This window comes from Rhinatrema bivittatum, chromosome 9, assembly GCF_901001135.1.
Source record: "Rhinatrema bivittatum chromosome 9, aRhiBiv1.1, whole genome shotgun sequence".
Lineage (NCBI taxonomy): Eukaryota > Metazoa > Chordata > Amphibia > Gymnophiona > Rhinatrematidae > Rhinatrema > Rhinatrema bivittatum.
Window position 1 is genome coordinate 113,191,376 of NC_042623.1, and position 17,236 is coordinate 113,208,611.

Below are 17,236 nucleotides of genomic sequence, written 5' to 3' on the forward strand. Positions count from 1 at the left end.
GACATAGCATTCACTGTTATACAAGAACAATCTTCTTTGAACTTTTTCCATTTATATCCTTACCTTCTCTGTCCCCATGTTCTTCTGTGTAACACAACTGTTTGTTCTTCATTTCTACTTATGAAACTTTACCTGTAAAAAGAATTACAGAATATATAATGCCAGACTTTGATGGCAGATAAACACTGTATTGGAAACTATATTATCTATTTGCTTCAGTTCTCTCAGACTACACCAGAAATTAATGTAAAGAAAAATACATTTTTTGGCAACAAAGTTAATTCTACAAACCTTTCACTCATGAAAAGTTTTAGGCAGGTTTAACAATCAATCAATCTAGAAACTGCTTTCAGTAAATGAAGTGGACTAGGAAAGAAAAAAAACCTGTCCAAAATAACTAAAGTAGTTATTGAATTCCAGCATTCTTTGTAAACTATATCACCTATTTGGATTATATGCACTACTTCATGAGAAGCCTGCTCAATATTATAAAGATTTGTATACTGCTGATCCCTCTATAGCTACTGCAGTTATTGAGTCATACTTGGAATGGATCTCTCCCTCAAATTTCTCTAGAGATGCAGAAATGATTGATTAAAGAAATCTCAGAATTTGAAGTCTCACAAGCTATTTCAAGCCTTAAGTCAGGGAAAGCTCCAGGTTTGGATGAATTTTCTAGTAAATTTATAAGATTTTTGCAAATTATTAGTGGGCCCACTAGCAAGTATGTTTAATGCATTGCTTGATGGTGATAGCCTACCACCCTCTATAAAGATGACAGGGATTTCTGTAATACCTGAGTAGGGAAGAGATAGCTTTTATCATCCTATCTCCCTGCACATAGATACTAAAATATTGGCAAAAATCTTAGCTTCTCGACTAGGTGAGCTGGCTCTGGACTTATAAATTCAGACAGATCAGAATGCACTAACAGAAAGGCAGACAGCTGATAATATCCACCGTGTTTAAATTTAATTTGGCAGGCTGGGACAGAGAGTCACCCTTCTTTGATGCGTACTTATGCTGAGAAGGCTTTCGATAGATGCACTGGCCCTTTATGTTGAAAGTGCTAAATAAATTGGGTGTCTACTTTAATAGATGAGTTGGTAAGTTATATGAATCTCCAATGCGAGGGTCAAAGTCAATGGAGGCTATTCTCAGCCCTTTTTCACTGGGTGTGGTACTAGGCAAGGGTACCCATAGTTACCTTATTTTGTTTGCTTTAATTATTGAACCCGTTGCAGAAAGTCAGGAGGAATTCAAAGATTTGTGGTTGAATGATTTTAAAATGTTTGCAGATTATCTTATTTACTTTGTGTGATCCTATACCTTCTTTTACTTCTCTGGTTCACAAAATTAATTATTTTGGGAGGGTTTCTGTTTTTCTTAGATGAATATGGATTAATCCAAGATTTTAAGTAGCAATCTTTCTGATGTTTAGTATCTGCCCTGAAGGATCTGTTTCCGATAGGCTAAAGGGCATATTAAATATTTGGAGGTTCAGCTTCCAGTAGATGTAAGAACTATACTCTTTAAATTACACCCCACTTCTTAGAAATCTATTCTAGTTGCTGGACACATAGTCTGGCCATCATCTACCCTGTTTGGGGAGAATAGCAGCAATTAAAATGTCTTGGCTTCCTAAGATATGTTATTTTCAGGTATTGCCTATTAAAGTTCCAGATAGGATTCTTAAGCTGCTGCATATGCGTACTTTTCACTTTATCTGAAAATGCAGACCACTTCACATGGCTAGATCCATTTTGTTTCAAACAAAACTAGTTGGAGGGTTGGGAGAACCCAATATTAAATACTATTCTCTAGCTACATAAATGCACATATTGGTGGATTGGCAGGGTAAAATCTCATATAAACAGTGGATATCTATTGAGCGATCAATGTTCGGTACCAGTCCCTTGAAAACCCTAATGAGGCTCCCTAAACAGGTGTGTAAGCATACTTCAGTGAGCATTCCCTTTACTTTATTTTCACTGAATGTTTCGGATAAATGGAAAAGTTTGGTAATTGGTGAAAAGGACTATTCCTCACTAACATATGTACAATAAGCTGTTTCTACTACGATTGCAATTTAGGGTTTTTAAGGGATGGGAACAGCTAGCTGTTTGTCAGATAGGACAATTGTGGAGTCAGGGTCATTTTGTAGCTTTTTCCAGATTTGAAGGATACGTTTTCCTTTTCTAACGGTGATAAGGCGACCAAAATGATAAAGGGAATGAACAGCTCCCCTATGAGGAAAGACTAAAGAGGTTAGGACTTTACACCTTGGAGAAGAGACGGCTGAGGGGGGATATGATAGAGGTGTTTACGATCATGAGAAGTCTAGAACGGGTAAATGTGAATCAGTTATTTACTCTTTCGGATAGTAGAAAGACTAGGGGGCACTCCATGAAGTTAGCATGTGGCACATTTAAAACTAATCAGAGAAAGTTCTTTTTCCCTCAACGCACAATTAAACTCTGGAATTTGTTGCCAGAGGATGTGGTTAGTGCATTTAATATAGCTGTGTTTAAAAAAGGATTGGATAAGTTCTTGGAGAAGTCCATTAACTGCTATTAAGTTGACAGCCACTGCTATTACTAGCAACAGTAACATGGAATAGACTTAGTTTTTGGGTACTTGCCAGGTTCTTATGGCCTGGATTGGCCACTGTTGAAACAGGATGCTGGGCTTGATGGACCCTTGGTCTGACCCAGTATGGCATGTTCTTATGATAAATTTTATTATCTTCAGGTATGACTATCATTCTGGTGGGAAGATCATGACTGAATTTCAGAGGGGAAGATCAATATTTGAATGTATGTGGTTTGCTCCTCAGTGCTCTAAGAACCTTATCTCAAAATTGTACTCCATATTAAAAAGTATTGGCTTTTAAAGTATTGGCTGTTAGACATCTTTTGAACGGTAAAAAGATTTGATTAGAAATTGATGATGATTGAATCCCTCATATAGCATTTCACCCAAAGTAGCTCACTCATCTTTGATTGTTTAGAATGGTTATAAAATACTCTTACAATGGTATCTGATACTCATCAAGCTGCATCAGATCTGTCCTGGACTGGAGAATTATTCTTGGAGACTATGTGGAGGCACTGGATCATTCCCCGTATCTGGTGGAAATGCCCTAAAGTACAATCTTATTGTGATATGGTGTTTTCAGTGATTTTGGATATCACAGGGTATACATTACCCAAGGATCATAAGTGTTGTTGCTGGGCATTCTGAATACAGATTTAGATATTCCTGAGACGAGTTGAGGGTTGATTTCCCAGATTATAGATGCTACGAGATCTAAACTCCCAAGGGAAGCATCTTTGCAATTCCATGTATGGAAGGCTTCATTTTATGAGTCATTTGACAGCTATAAAAAATAATGCTTCTAGATTTCAAGCCATTTGGAGAGCATTCAAATTGTGATTTAAAATAGCTATATTAGGAGGGAATTCTTATTTTTTTTTTTTTTTTTATTTTGTATCCATACGTTTACAATTGTGCATTATCTGCATGGTTGGGAAGGTGGAATAAGAATGGGTGGGTATGGAATTTCATGGGGAGAAAAATTGGCTGGCTGTGTCAAACACTGTGCTTTTATGTTAGTTGGCCTGATATTTGTTTAAAAAAAACATTTTTTTTCCTGTCAATGTATCATAAAAGGCTCCCCAAAATTGGATATAATCTTTCAAAAGGATAAATGCACATCTAAGCACTCCATTTGCATTAAATCTATCAGTGGTCCCAGTACAGATCCCTGGGACACTCTGCTAGTCACCTACCTCCACTGAGAAAATTGACCATTTAGCCCTACTCTCCATATTTTAGTACACTTTATAGGTGAATGCATACTATCTTTTAAGGTAGTTATAATTATATCAGTCATTTGTCCAGCTCTCCAGTCAATCACCCATATCTCATAATCTATGACTTGATGCCACCCAGCCTAGGGAATTGGGAGTGTGTGTGTCAAATTCATATATTAGATTTGTTACATGCCTTTACTGAAGCTAGATTTGCTCACTGCTATATTGTTAATCCCCTTCTATGACCTACTATTAGAACATTATTTTCAACCAAAAATATCTCCTTCAACCACACATACAAGCATATACACAAATCACTAAAATCAATCCCAAAAAATGTATTATCATTCCAAAGGACACGCCCATCTTCTAGCGCTGGTTTCAAATTTCTTTCTTCATTTAATCACAGACTAAAAAGATGTGCCTATGGGAGATACTGCCTTTACCATTAAAAATAGTCAAATAAAGCATCCACAAACAAAATTCAAAAATGTTTCCAACCTTAAATTCCACCAAGCAATTAGTACACAGGTATCAGAAACTAACATATGCGCCCCTATTACACAATTCTCACTGAATACATTTATCTTCAGCTCTAAATACAGGGCCATATAAATCTGCTTATGACACGTTTTATCATATAATCAACTAGAGAAACATTAACAAAGGCAGGAGAAAAGTACTTAGAACAATCCATCTCTAGACAATGTATCGTCAAGGTCTCCAGCTTAATGCCATGAGGACTGATTACACAGAATAGAGATGATTCCTATGCAGACTCACCCCATGTGTTGAGCCACTATAAATTCAAACTCTGGATCACCCATACACTGTCCAGCAACAGGCCAGTAGAATCTTGAAAAATTTAAATCGAAAATCCACCCGGATGTCCATTATATACTAATTCCAATGAGATATCTAAAAAAATAAAAATAAAAAAAAATAAATGGTCATTAGACTTGAGAACTTGAACCACAGCACAACCACAATTTTCAAAACACACCATCAGCAAGCTTCTTCCCAACTAGACGATGCAAAATAAACAAACCCAACAGTGATCAAGCCTAGCTCAAATTTTTTTCCTTTTGCATGTCAAAAGGTGAGTCATCATCCCCCTTGCCACAATTTGCATAAATACCTCTATTTGGTTCATTGAGGTCAAGTCGAGCATTTGCCCTTCATACTGAATCCAAATCCTTAATTTAGCCATGAACAGAAGCACAAAATGGATTTCCCTTCTGAAACAATTCAGAGCACATTGGACAGCGTGCTTTCTGCTGGGCAGCCACTTTAGCAAAGTAATCAAAAATCACAATATGATGTCCCTTGTACTCTATTATACCTTTTTTTCCAGAATACTTGAAATAATTTTATCAGTCCAGTTCAAGATTCTTCCAATGACTGGTCTTTATTGACCCACAGTCTCTCTCAAAATCCCTACTCTATGTGTCCTTTCACATTCCAGTGGTGCAGCCTGCACATTTAGGCATAGCGTTTCTGGCAGCCATTTAAAAAAAAAACTATCAGTTTGTTCACTCTTACTGACTCTGGAGTATAATCACCCTGAAATTGAGCTATCCCCAGCTCTACTGATTTTCGATACTTTCGATTAGCATTTTTTTTTTTTTTTATAAATACCACAAATGTGTTGGTCAAGAAGGAAAGTGCAGTCTTGTGTTGCAACTCTCTGTTCAGCCAAAGCAATTTTCTATGCATGAGCCTCAAAAAACTCTTTAAATTCATCCATAGCCAACTAGATGATCCTCCAAGGCCACTAATGCACTTTTAGAGATGTTTATAATCATTTCATCTCACACCAGCATAACTATTTTATCTGCATCTCTTTTGTCCAATTCCAGTACTATTTTTATTTCAGTTGCCTTGCTTTTATCTCAAGTCGCACAAAGCAGTTTTGTGCTCATATCCCTTCTACTTTTTATAAGCCTATCCATGAGTTAAGGGATAAAAAATCTTGCTATGTATTATTTCTTGGGGAAGCATAGATGTTGGTGAGGTGATGTTGGGGGATTTGCTCAGTTACCTCCAACTTACGTCCACTCAGGTATTTTGCAAATACCAGAAGTCACATTTTTTGTCTTGGTAAGGAATAGGAGATGCTCTCCAAGGCACAGCATGGATAGCTGGTAAGATAGCAATTGATCCCATTGATCCCTGAGAGCCAACAGAAAGTCATAAGTGAAGGTGAGCTAGAGGAATAGGATAGAAACATAGAAATATACTGGCAGAAAAAGGAATATATGACATATTTAGTCTGCGCATCAGCCCAACTAATTCAACTTTAACAACTCCCCTCAGAGATCCCTGTGATTTTCCTATGATTTCTTGAATTCAGATACTGTTTTGTCTCCACTAACTCCACTGGAAACTTGTTCCATGCATCTACTACCCTCTCTGTAAACAAATATTTCCTAAGATTACTCCTGAGTCTACCTCATCCCATGATCCCTTGTTCTAGAGCCTCCTTTCCTTTGAAAGAGGCTCTCCTCCTGCGCATGGAAACCCTATAAGTATTTATCATATTTCCCCTCTCTCGCTTTTCCTCTAGGGTATACATGTTTAGATCTTTAAGTCTGTCCCCATATGCTACATAATGAAGACCACTAATTGTACACCGTATTCCAAACGAGGTCCCATCAAGGATCTATACGGGACAATAGCCTCGTCATGGATTTTTCTTGGTTAGAAATCCAAAGAAAGGAAGGTAAGCTGATGTGATTTCCATGTGCTTCAGTTGGTTTCCTTTTTAGTTTCAATTCTGTGAACAGTTTTGACCTTTATCTATATAAATGCATTTTACTTTGGTTGTAGACTGTGTTTAAAAATAGAGGAGAAGCAGCTGTGTGTAAGCACTGTTAGCACATTTTGTTTGATGCCTACATAGCGACAGGTATATAATCTTATAAGATTTGTTCTCTGCATATAAAGAAATGACAATGGTTAAATACCAATATGTTCTTGTTTACAGTTGTATCGGTCCAGCTATATATATATTGGGATCTCTACCTCCTGATGAAGCCCAGGTGGGGCAAATCAAGAGGACCTTTGTCAAAGGGAGTCATTAATATAACAGCCATTTTGTAAATGAAGAGTTGACTGTGCTCATAGCAGCAACAAGGGAGAGTACCACACAGAACATTACAAAACAAAGAGAATTTGTTTATGGTTTCAAGGATTTTTTTGTGGACCATTTGGACTATTGTAATGATTTGTAGGAGTTCTTTTTTTATCTAAAAGATATAGACTGAGTGTTAAACACTGTACCACTATGTATATTTTATAACTATTTGCTCTAGATTTTATATGACATTTAAAAATCTTTTCAAAAAATGACAATTTATAAAATATTTAATAAAGTAAAAACATTTTTAGTTACATATTTTTCTTTGCACATTAGTGTTCGCTTTTTGTTGGTTCTATACTGTACATACACACATACAGTTGTACTCATAAGTTTATATGCCTCTGGCAGAATTTGTAAGGTAGGTAGCATTTTAAGAAAACATGAGTAATCAGACAAAACATTTTTAATGTGTTTCAAATTAAACTATTATGTATCGCAAAACAGCACATTCATTAAACCATAGCAATAAGAGAAATAAAATGATCCTGTTCAAAAGTTTGCATACCCTTAGTTCTTAATATCATGTATTGCCCCCTTTTGCATCAATGATGGCTTGCAGCCTTTTGTGATAGTTGTGAATGAGGCCCTTTATTTTCTCATTGTGGTAAAGTTGCCCATTCCTCCAGATCCTGTAAATTCTTTGGTTGTCTGGCATCAACTGCATGTTTAAGTTCTCCCCAAAGTGTCTCAATGATGATGAGGTCAGAAGACTGTGATGGCCACTCCGGAACCTTCACTTTCTTCGGCTGCAGCCACTGAAGGGTTAACTTGGCCTTATTTCAGATCACTGTCATGTTGGAAAATCCAAGTGCACCCCAAGTGCAGCGTCGTGGCTGATAAAAGCTAATTCTCCTCCAATATTTTCTGATAAGTTGCTGCAATCATCCTACCATCAATTTTGACTAGATTCCCCATGCCATTGTATCTCTCAGACCCCCAAAACAGCAGAGATCCACCTCCATATTTCACAGTAGGGATGGTGTGCTTCTCTTCATAAGTGTTTATGATTGTGACCATAAAGTTTAATTTTGTTCTCATCACTATAAATTATTTTGTTCCAGAAGTTTTGAGGTTTCTCTAGGTAATGTCTGTATTGTAAGCGGACTGTTTTGTGGCATTGGTGTAGCAATGGCTTTTTCCCTGGCAACTCTACCATAAAGCAACCAAACAAAAGGCGAAAGTACAACCATAAAGTTACAAGGAGGAGAGACTAAAGATTCAATATGTCCTTCAGGTTCATATACAGGAATTTTATTATGTTCAGGCAAGCAAAAAAGCTATTGTAACATCCAAACCAGCAGTTTATATTAATAATTTTTATGGTCCCCTGACACAAGCCATGTTTCGAGGAAACTGTCGGGAAAGAACCTAGAATAATTAACAATTAGGAAAAGAATTGTTTAAAAAAAGAACAACATCTGAAAACACAAAAACATAAACCTGAACAGGTCCTTTTTGCTTGCCTGAACATAATAAAAATTCCTATATATGAACCTGAAGGACATATTGAATCTTTTGTACCTCCTCCTTGTAACTCTACTATGAACCCCATTTTTGTTCAAGTATCTCCTTATTGTGCATGCTCAAACACTCAAACCACTTTGTTTCAGAGAAACCTGTATTTCAGTAGAAGTTATTTGTGGGTTTTCTTTGCATCCCAACAAATTATCCTGGCAACCGTGACTGAAATCTTTCTTGGTCTACCTTGGAATTAATCTGCTTTGAAATGGCTGAAAAGCAGAATATAAATAAAAAAAACAAATACATTAACAGTATGTATAATTTTCAACTTCTTGATCAGAGTTTGAATAGTACTGATTTCCATTTTCATATCTTTGGATATCTTATTATATCCTTTTCCTGATTTACAAAGTTGAACTACTTTTGCTCACAAATCTTTTGACAGTACTTTTGCTTTCCCCATGCTTCAGTAACCAAAGTCAGTGCAGCCCTGGATGAAATGCACAAGGGTTTCTCAAGAGCTAAGAAATTCATTGACTTTTTATACACAAACACTAATTACAATCAAACAAGGGACAAGTGTGACTACTTAGCCTTCATTGCCATCTCAACCTGTCTATCAAATTGAAAAGTTTATCAGCCCAAACATTGAAGGGTACGCAAACTTTTGAACAGGACCATTTTATTATTTCATTAATTGCTATGGTTTAACGATTGTAGAATAGCACAATGCATTATAGTTTAAGTTGAAACATTAAACAGACGTGTTTTGTCTAATCACTCATATTCCCACAAGCACATAATGAGAAATTACTACTTAAGAACATAAGAACATAAGAAAATGCCATACTGGGTCAGACCAAGGGTCCATCAAGCCCAGCATCCTGTTTCCAACAGTGGCCAATCCAGGCCATAAGAACCTGGCAAGTACCCAAAAACTAAGTCTATTCCATGTAACCACTGCTAATGGCAGTGGCTATTCTCTAAGTGAACTTAATAGCAGGTAATGGACTTCTCCTCCAAGAACTTATCCAATCCTTTTTTAAACACAGCTATACTAACTGCACGAACCACATTCTCTGGCAACAAATTCCAGAGTTTAATTGTGCGTTGAGAAAAAAAGAACTTTCTCCGATTAGTTTTAAATGTGCCCCATGCTAACTTCATGGAGTGCCCCCTAGTCTTTCTACTATCCGAAAGAGTAAATAACCGATTCACATCTACCTGTTCTAGACCTCTCATGATTTTAAACACCTCTATCATATCCCCCCCTCAGTCGTCTCTTCTCCAAGCTGAAAAGTCCTAACCTCTTTAGTCTTCCCTCATAGGGGAGTTGTTCCATTCCCCTTATCATTTTGGTAGCCCTTCTCTGTACCTTCTCCATCGCAATTATATCTTTTTTGAGATGCGGCGACCAGAATTGTACACAGTATTCAAGGTGCGGTCTCACTTACCTGATAATTTCCTTTTCTTTAGGACAGTCAGATGAATCCAGAACAAGTGGGTTATGAACCTCTATCAGCAGATGGAGACTGAGCAAACTGACATCACAGTACATATACCCTTGCAGTGACATCAGTCTGCCAGTATTTTCTTCAAAAGCAAACTGTGGACAGACTAGCAAAAAAACTTGATTAAAACAGATAACCATGTCAATATTCAGCCAACAGGAAGCACTGAGCTCAGACAAGAACATTAGCATTAGTCTAGGGACTGGACTAACACCAGTAACCCTTGTAAAACAGTCACAAAGAGGACCATAGTACAATCATTCGTCAGCCAAGGGAGGGAAGCTGGATTCATCTGACTGACCTAAAGAAAAGGAAGTCAGCAGCTAAATAGTAATTTCTCAATTATTTGCGTCCAGTCAGATGAATCCAGAACAAGTAGAATATACCCAAGCTACTCCTGAATAGGGCAGGAGGTTGCCCTCAGTGCTGTCAAACTGTGCGTGCAAAGGCCCCGTCCTCCCGGGCCTGCTCATCCTGATGATAATACCTGGAAAAGGTGGGCAAGGACCACCACGTTGCAGTTTGGCAATTGTCAGCAGGAGACAGCAACCTAACTTCTGCCCAAGACACTGCCTGAGCCAGAGTGGAATGAGCCCTAGCCTGACTAGGTAACGGCTTGCCAGCATCAATGTATGCTGCCATGACTACCTCCTTAATCCAGTGCCCTATTGAAGCCCATGAGGCCAGCTCTCCTTGTTTAGTACTGCTGTGAAGGACAAACAGGGAGATGGACTGATCCAAGTGAAATTCAGTGACCATCTTCGGTATAAAAGAAATAACCATACGCAGCTATATTAGCCCTGGAGGAAGAGCTCCCGACAAGGCCTACAGCTCAGAAACTCTATGTGCAGAACAAATTGCTACAATAAACACCATTTTCAAGGTCAGTAACTGCAATGACAGGTTACACATCAGTCTAAACATAGGACCCGCTGAGAAATCCAAGACCCGCTGAGAAATCCAAGACCAAACTAAACCTCCAAAAGGGTACTGGAAACCTCAATGGAGGATGAAGATGTTTTACACTTTTAGGAAATGGGCCACATCAGGATGAGCAGACAAAGAACCACCATACACCTGCCCCCTGAAACAGGAAAGAGCCACTACTTGTACCTTTAAGGAATTAAGGGCCAAACCTTTATGCAAGCCATCCTGCAAAAATTCCAAAATGAGCGGGATCTTGGCCGAATAAGGAAGAGAACCTCAATCCTCACACCAGGCCTCACTCACCAAACCTGTACATAGGCCAAGGAAGGGGAGAATTTCCTAGCTCTAAGCAAAGTGGACATCACTGCCACCAAGTATCCACATTTCAGCAAATCGAGCCCTCTCACGGGGCATACCGTACGACAAAATAGAGTTGGATCTTCATGAAGAACTGGACCTTGATTTAGCAGGTTCCTGTGTGCCGGAAGCCGAAGGGGTGAGACCCCCAGGAGTTGCCGCAAATCCGCATACCACAGCCTCCTGGGTCAATCTGGAGCAACCAAGAGCACCATCCCTCTGTTGGGCTCAGTCCTTCGGGGTCAATCTGCCCAACATGGGCCACAGAGGAAAGGCATATAGTAACTTGTCTTCCAGCCACTCCTGCACTAGGGCATCAATCCCCAATGACTTTGGATCTCTCCTGCAACTGAAGAATCGTGGAACTTTCGCATTACGAGAAGTCACCAGGAAGTCTAGGAACGGGGGACCCCAGCGATCCAGAATCAGCTGAAATGCCTCGTCTGACAAAGCCCATTCTCCTGGGTCCAGCCTCTTCCTGCTGAGAAAGTCTGCTCTTACATAGTCTTTTCCTGCAACGTATGAGGCTGAAATCATCTGGAGATGCACTTTTGCCCATTCCATAAGCTGATATATATCCTGCAACAATTGCTGGCTCTTGGCTCCTCCCTCCAATTGATGTAAGCCACAGTCGATGCACTGTCCAACATTATCCAGACAGATCAACCCTGCAGCCTGTCACTGAACCTCAAACACACTAACCAGACCGCCCTGGCTTCCAGTCAATTGATATTCCAGAGAGACTCTTCTAAATTCCAGCATCCTAGCGGTATCAACTCCTGACAGTGAGCTCCCCAAACAAAGAGGCTCACATTTGTTGTCAGTACTAGCCAGTCAGGTGGCGCTAGGGAAAATCCCTTCCTTAGAAGATCCGCCTGAAGCCACCACTGCAGTTGGGAGGAGACTTCCATCAGCAGGAGGAGCTGAATCAAATAGTCCTAAGACTGCGGGTTCCACAGAGACAGCAGGGAGCACTGAAGAGGACGCATATGCGCCCTCACCCATGGGACCACTTCCAGGGTCACCACCATTAAGCTAAGTACTTGTAGGTAGGCCCATACAGTCTGGCGCAGAGTGTTCAATAACATACGCAGCTGTGTCTTCAACTTCTGAATGCGTGCTTCTGGCAGGAAAACCTTGCCCTGCTTCATGTCGAACTGAACCCCAAGGTATTCCAAACTACTGAGCAGGCTGAAAACTGCTCTTGATCAGGTTCATGATCCAGCCAAGCTATTGCAACAGAGAGATCACCTTGCGGGTCACTCTGCAGCTCTCTTCCAGCGACTTGGCTCTAATCAACCAGTCCAAATACGGATGTACGAGCATCCCATCTTTTCTCAATTCTGCTGCCAGAAGGTCCTTGGAACGTTGGCCAGACCAAAGGGCAGGCCCCGAAACAGAGAGGCAACCCAGAACTATGAACTGCAGAAAAAGTGTTGATGCTATAGTTGGATGGGAAAGATCCAAAGAGGTCAGAAATTCCCCAGACTGTACGGCCATTATTACCAAGCGCAATGTTTCCATGCGAAAATGCGTCACCTGCAGATGACGGTTGACACCTTTGAAATTCAGGATGGGACGAAAGGAGCCCTCCTTCTTGGGCACAATAAAATTAATTGAATAGCGACCCGTATTTTCTTGAGACATGGGCACTGGAACCACAGCCCTCAGACTGAGGGGCCTTGCCAATGTAGTTTCACTGCCTGCTTCTTCTGTGGTGAGTGGCAGGGAGACACCATGAACACATCCCGAGGAACACTGCAAAACTCCAGTGCATATCCTTCTTGAATCACCTCCAGGACATTGATCTGATGTGATCTCGACCCATCTCAGGATAGGTGGACGCCTCTCTCATTTCTATCTCCTGTTCCCGGGGGTGTGTCAGCAAACCTTCATAAGGAGAGTTGAGAGGTTCCACTACCCGAACCAGTGCCCCTTCTTGGCTGTCAGGAACAAAAAGACCAAGACCTACTAAAAGGTCAGGTTCTCCGAAGGGTCTTCCTCTAGAGGGACAAAAATGCCTGGATCTTCTAGTACGAACTCTCATATTAAGAGCGTGGTGTCTGCTTCAGATCCTCTGGCAAACAAGGAACTGGAGAATCGCCCCAGTTACTGGCCAATCTTTTCCAACTCGCTCCCAAAAATAATAGCGAGCCTTTAAAGGGCAATTTGTTAAGGCTAGCCTTGGAGGTCATATCGGCCGACCAATTTCTCCGGCCGACCATAACCAATGCCTGGCTGCCACTATGGAAGCCACTCCTCAGGCTGAAGAGCAGACCAAATCACAGCCCGCATCTGCAAAAAAAGCAGCAGCTGGAGTTCACCCCAGAGTCATCGACCTCCTGGGAGAGAAGCAAACAAGATCGAGCCACCGGGAAACAACAAGAAGTGATCTGCAAGGTCACTGCCACTGTTTCAAAAGCTTGCCTAATAATAGTCTTAATCTTTCTATCATGAGTGTCCTTCAAGGCCGCTCCTCCTTCCACAGGAATAGTGGTCCTCTTGGAGACTGCACACACAAGAGAGCATCTACCTTCGGAAAACAACCGCTCTCTTGCCACTGGATCCACAGGGTATAGGCCTTCCAAAACTGACCCCCTTTGAAATTAGCCTCAAGATCAATTCTTGAATGGCTTCCATCACTGGGAAAAAAAAACAACAGGCCTTAAGCAAGGCAACCAAAATGGGGTTTTTCTTCGGCTCAGTAACAGCATCTGCCCCAGAAGCTCCAAGCAGTTTCAAGGTCTGGGAAATCAAAGCTGGCAGTTATCTTTATGAAAGTACCGTAGCATAGTTCTATATGGTTCTAATCCTAGAGGAATTTCACCATCCTCAAGGGAGTCAGGCTCGGCATCATTATCCGTGCCATCTAGACCTCCATCGGGAAGTCCTGCTGCTGCTCTAGCAATAATCTGGTGCTTAACAGTAAGTCCTGGCAAGGCTCCTACGTGCAACTCTGCTCTGAGAGTATTAGAGAGGGCTGAAGATTGCACCTAGACAAACTCTACCCACGAAAGATAGAAGCATCCATTCCCGGATCTACTTGAGGTGCACTCACTGAGCTACCATCCCCTGCTGAGGAAGCAGTTAGGGGAGTTCCAAAATCAGGCATCCCACCTGAGCAGTCTGCACCCAAGCCTATATCCAGCTGGGAAGAGCCAGGCTTAGTGAAATCAGAGGAAGGCAATTCTCCCTGAGCTTCCAAACAGTGCTGACACAAGTTAGTGGGCACTCCTGGCTGAGATGCCCAAATATGACAGGCAGTGCAAAGAGAAAGAGGTTCAAGGACTAAGCTGATAGATGCCATTATTGGGTGACCTGGAAGATTAATAGCATTTTTATGAACTTTAGGGAGAGTATAAACAGAAATTTTCGTACATTTAGGAGTTAAAAAATTGATCTCTTTCTAGAGTGAGGAAGCCGACGTCTACTGCACTTCGTAGCTCATCATTGATCAGTTAGCTAATCTCTTTAGTAGGATCACTGTCTAGTTTCTCATAATAGGAGGAATAGGACAATTCTGAAAGAATCTCCATGTCATTTTGTACAGAATTCTGTACAATAGCTCCTCCCTTATCATCTAACTTGGTAACTAGAATAGTTGTCGTTTTTTGGGATATTTTTCCAGACTGCAGTTGCTGAAGCACGATCTTACCTAAAAGACTAGAAACACGTGCTCAGTATTATTCAGAATCTGCCTCAGTTGACAGAAGACATTTTACTTGTCACCCCTGATATGAAGGCTCTTTACACCAATATTCCTCAGATGCAATCATAGGAAATAGTTTACCACACTCTGGACTTTTGTCCTAAATCACATAGTGTACCCACTTCTTTCATCGCTCGTTTAGCTGAGATTGCCCTTTGCAAAAATATTTTTTCATTTTCAAGACATTTTTTACTTACAAAAACACGGAAATGTGATGAGAGCCACAATGGCCCCTAGTCTCGCAAATCAATTTTGAAGAAAAATTTTTGTATGCTTCTCCATTTTTGTTCATATAATTGTCTAGTCACGGTATAGAGATGACGTATTCTTTTTATGGATGTCATCTTTGGCAATCTTTTACAATTCATTTCTTGGTTAAACTCTTTGGATAATAGCTTACAATTTCCAATGGAATACTACGATCAATGTATTCCTTTTCTTTGATATCTTATTTTACAGGGACCAGAATATGATTGCTAGTATAAATTGGTTGATATAAACAATATCTTGTCTTTTTTTTTGTTCTTTTGGTTTTTTTACAAGTATCATCCATAGCTTTTAAAGATTAAACCTATTGATTGGCTAATTTTTGTGAATTCAACGCTTGAGTTCTAGCAAACAAGATTTTGTTGAACCTTCTCAGATTTTAAGCACACGACTTTTAGAGTGGGGATATCCTCTCTCAGCTATTAAATGCGCTTATAAACATGCTAACAATGCTAAAAGAACATGCCTACTTATTGATAGTGAGAAACAATCTGAGTCTCGTTCTGTGTTTTACACTATTCGCATGTGGCGCCACATATAGCGTCCCTTATACACAAATACTGGTCTATTTTGCAATTCCATTGTGTTTTCAAATTCTCTCCGATGATTGCTTACAAGTGAGAACGTAATATAAGGGATTTTGTAAAACGTTCTTAAAATATGTTGAACCTTGATCTGCTTACTCTCAAAGTGGTCACTCTCCATGTAGTAGTTGCTCTTTTTGTGTTTGCATAATTACAGCAACTGTTTGGACTGATCCTGTTTCTAATAAATAAATTTGCCTATATAGTAGTACCAATTGTCGATCTTCCTATGTGATTTATTTCATCACATACCTTTATCCTAAGAACTACATTAGCCGTACAAGAAGAATGGTGAAGACTCTTAACTAAACATCAGAGCTGTGTTCAGACAAAAACTGCAAGCTCTCCTTGCTGCACATTGTATATCATCTAATCATGGTTTTCAGAGATTTAATACAGGGTGTTTTGGAACAGGCAGTCGCTGCCCCAAGAGGTAGGGATTGGGATGCCCTTCTTAATTATACAGAATAGTTAAGGATTTTTTATCTTGATACCATTTCCCCGAAAATCTTGAATCTTGAAATTGACTGGTATTTTCTGATCTAATTTAAAAAAAAAAAAAAAAAAAAAAAAAATTTCAAAACATTCCTTTTTCGAGCCAGCCTTTATCAGGTTGAAGACTAAAGACTGTGCTTCCAGTTCACCATTGACACACATTAAGCAGAGACGCTGCTCTTTTTCAGTTGGTTTCCGATATTGCATGCTTGCTTGTATATACTTTTAGAAACACTAATGTATTCCATTTGATTTTCAAAATTCAAGCTTGCTGAAGATTGCTGGCAACAAGTTTCAGTGATGAACACCCCCTGATGCAGAATCTACAATTCGAAACATGGACCATTTCGGGGTTTCTTATATTACTTTGCCATAACTATTCTGAACACGTAAAGATGTTATTAGATAAGCGACTTATTTGCATCGTAAAAATATTTTTCATAAAATATAGAGAATGATTGTCAGCTAGAGACTGGCTCTATGATTTAAGATAAGGCAACTGAAGGCTGTTTTCACTAAGCCGGTAGTGCCTAGTATGAGGGCTTCTACAGCGTAACTAATTGTTACGTGCATGTGGTTTCTGTGAGATTGTCATTTTCCCTTACATACTTTTTGGCACATTAATTTACTGTGATTTCTTAAACTGCTATACGTCTTACAAAATTCTGCCAGAGGTCTGTAAACTTATGAGCACAATTGTATGCAGATATTCCATTCCCTCTTTCCAGATTAAGCCACAGTGATTCCTCATACCTCTTAAGACCTGCAATTCTGTTAAGAACATGCCATGTTGGGTCAGACCAAGGGTCCACCAAGCCCAGCATCCTGTTTCAAACAGTGGCCAATCCAGGCCATAAGAACCTGGCAAGTACCCAAAAACTAAGTCTATTCCATGTTACCATTACTAGTAATAGCAGTGGCTATTTTCTAAGTCAACTTAATTAATAGCAGGTAATGAACTTCTCCTC

The 17,236-nt window shown here is 39.8% G+C and overlaps 1 protein-coding gene across 8 annotated transcripts in view; it reads right to left on the reverse strand.

Moving 5' to 3' along the window:
* SCAF11 (SR-related CTD associated factor 11) overlaps positions 1-17,236 on the reverse strand; it is a 529,866-nt gene that overhangs the window by 469,506 nt on the left and 43,124 nt on the right. For 6 of the 8 annotated variants that reach the window (XM_029616088.1, XM_029616081.1, XM_029616083.1 and 3 more), the window contains exons 2-3: positions 4,599-4,733; positions 64-132 (exon numbers count right to left, since the gene is read on the reverse strand). In XM_029616088.1, the coding sequence (XP_029471948.1) occupies positions 64-112 (49 nt within the window). In that variant the 5' untranslated portion in view covers positions 113-132; positions 4,599-4,733. The remainder of the gene's footprint in view (positions 1-63; positions 133-4,598; positions 4,734-17,236) is intronic. The other 2 variants (XM_029616082.1, XM_029616087.1) reach the window with 1 other exon arrangement.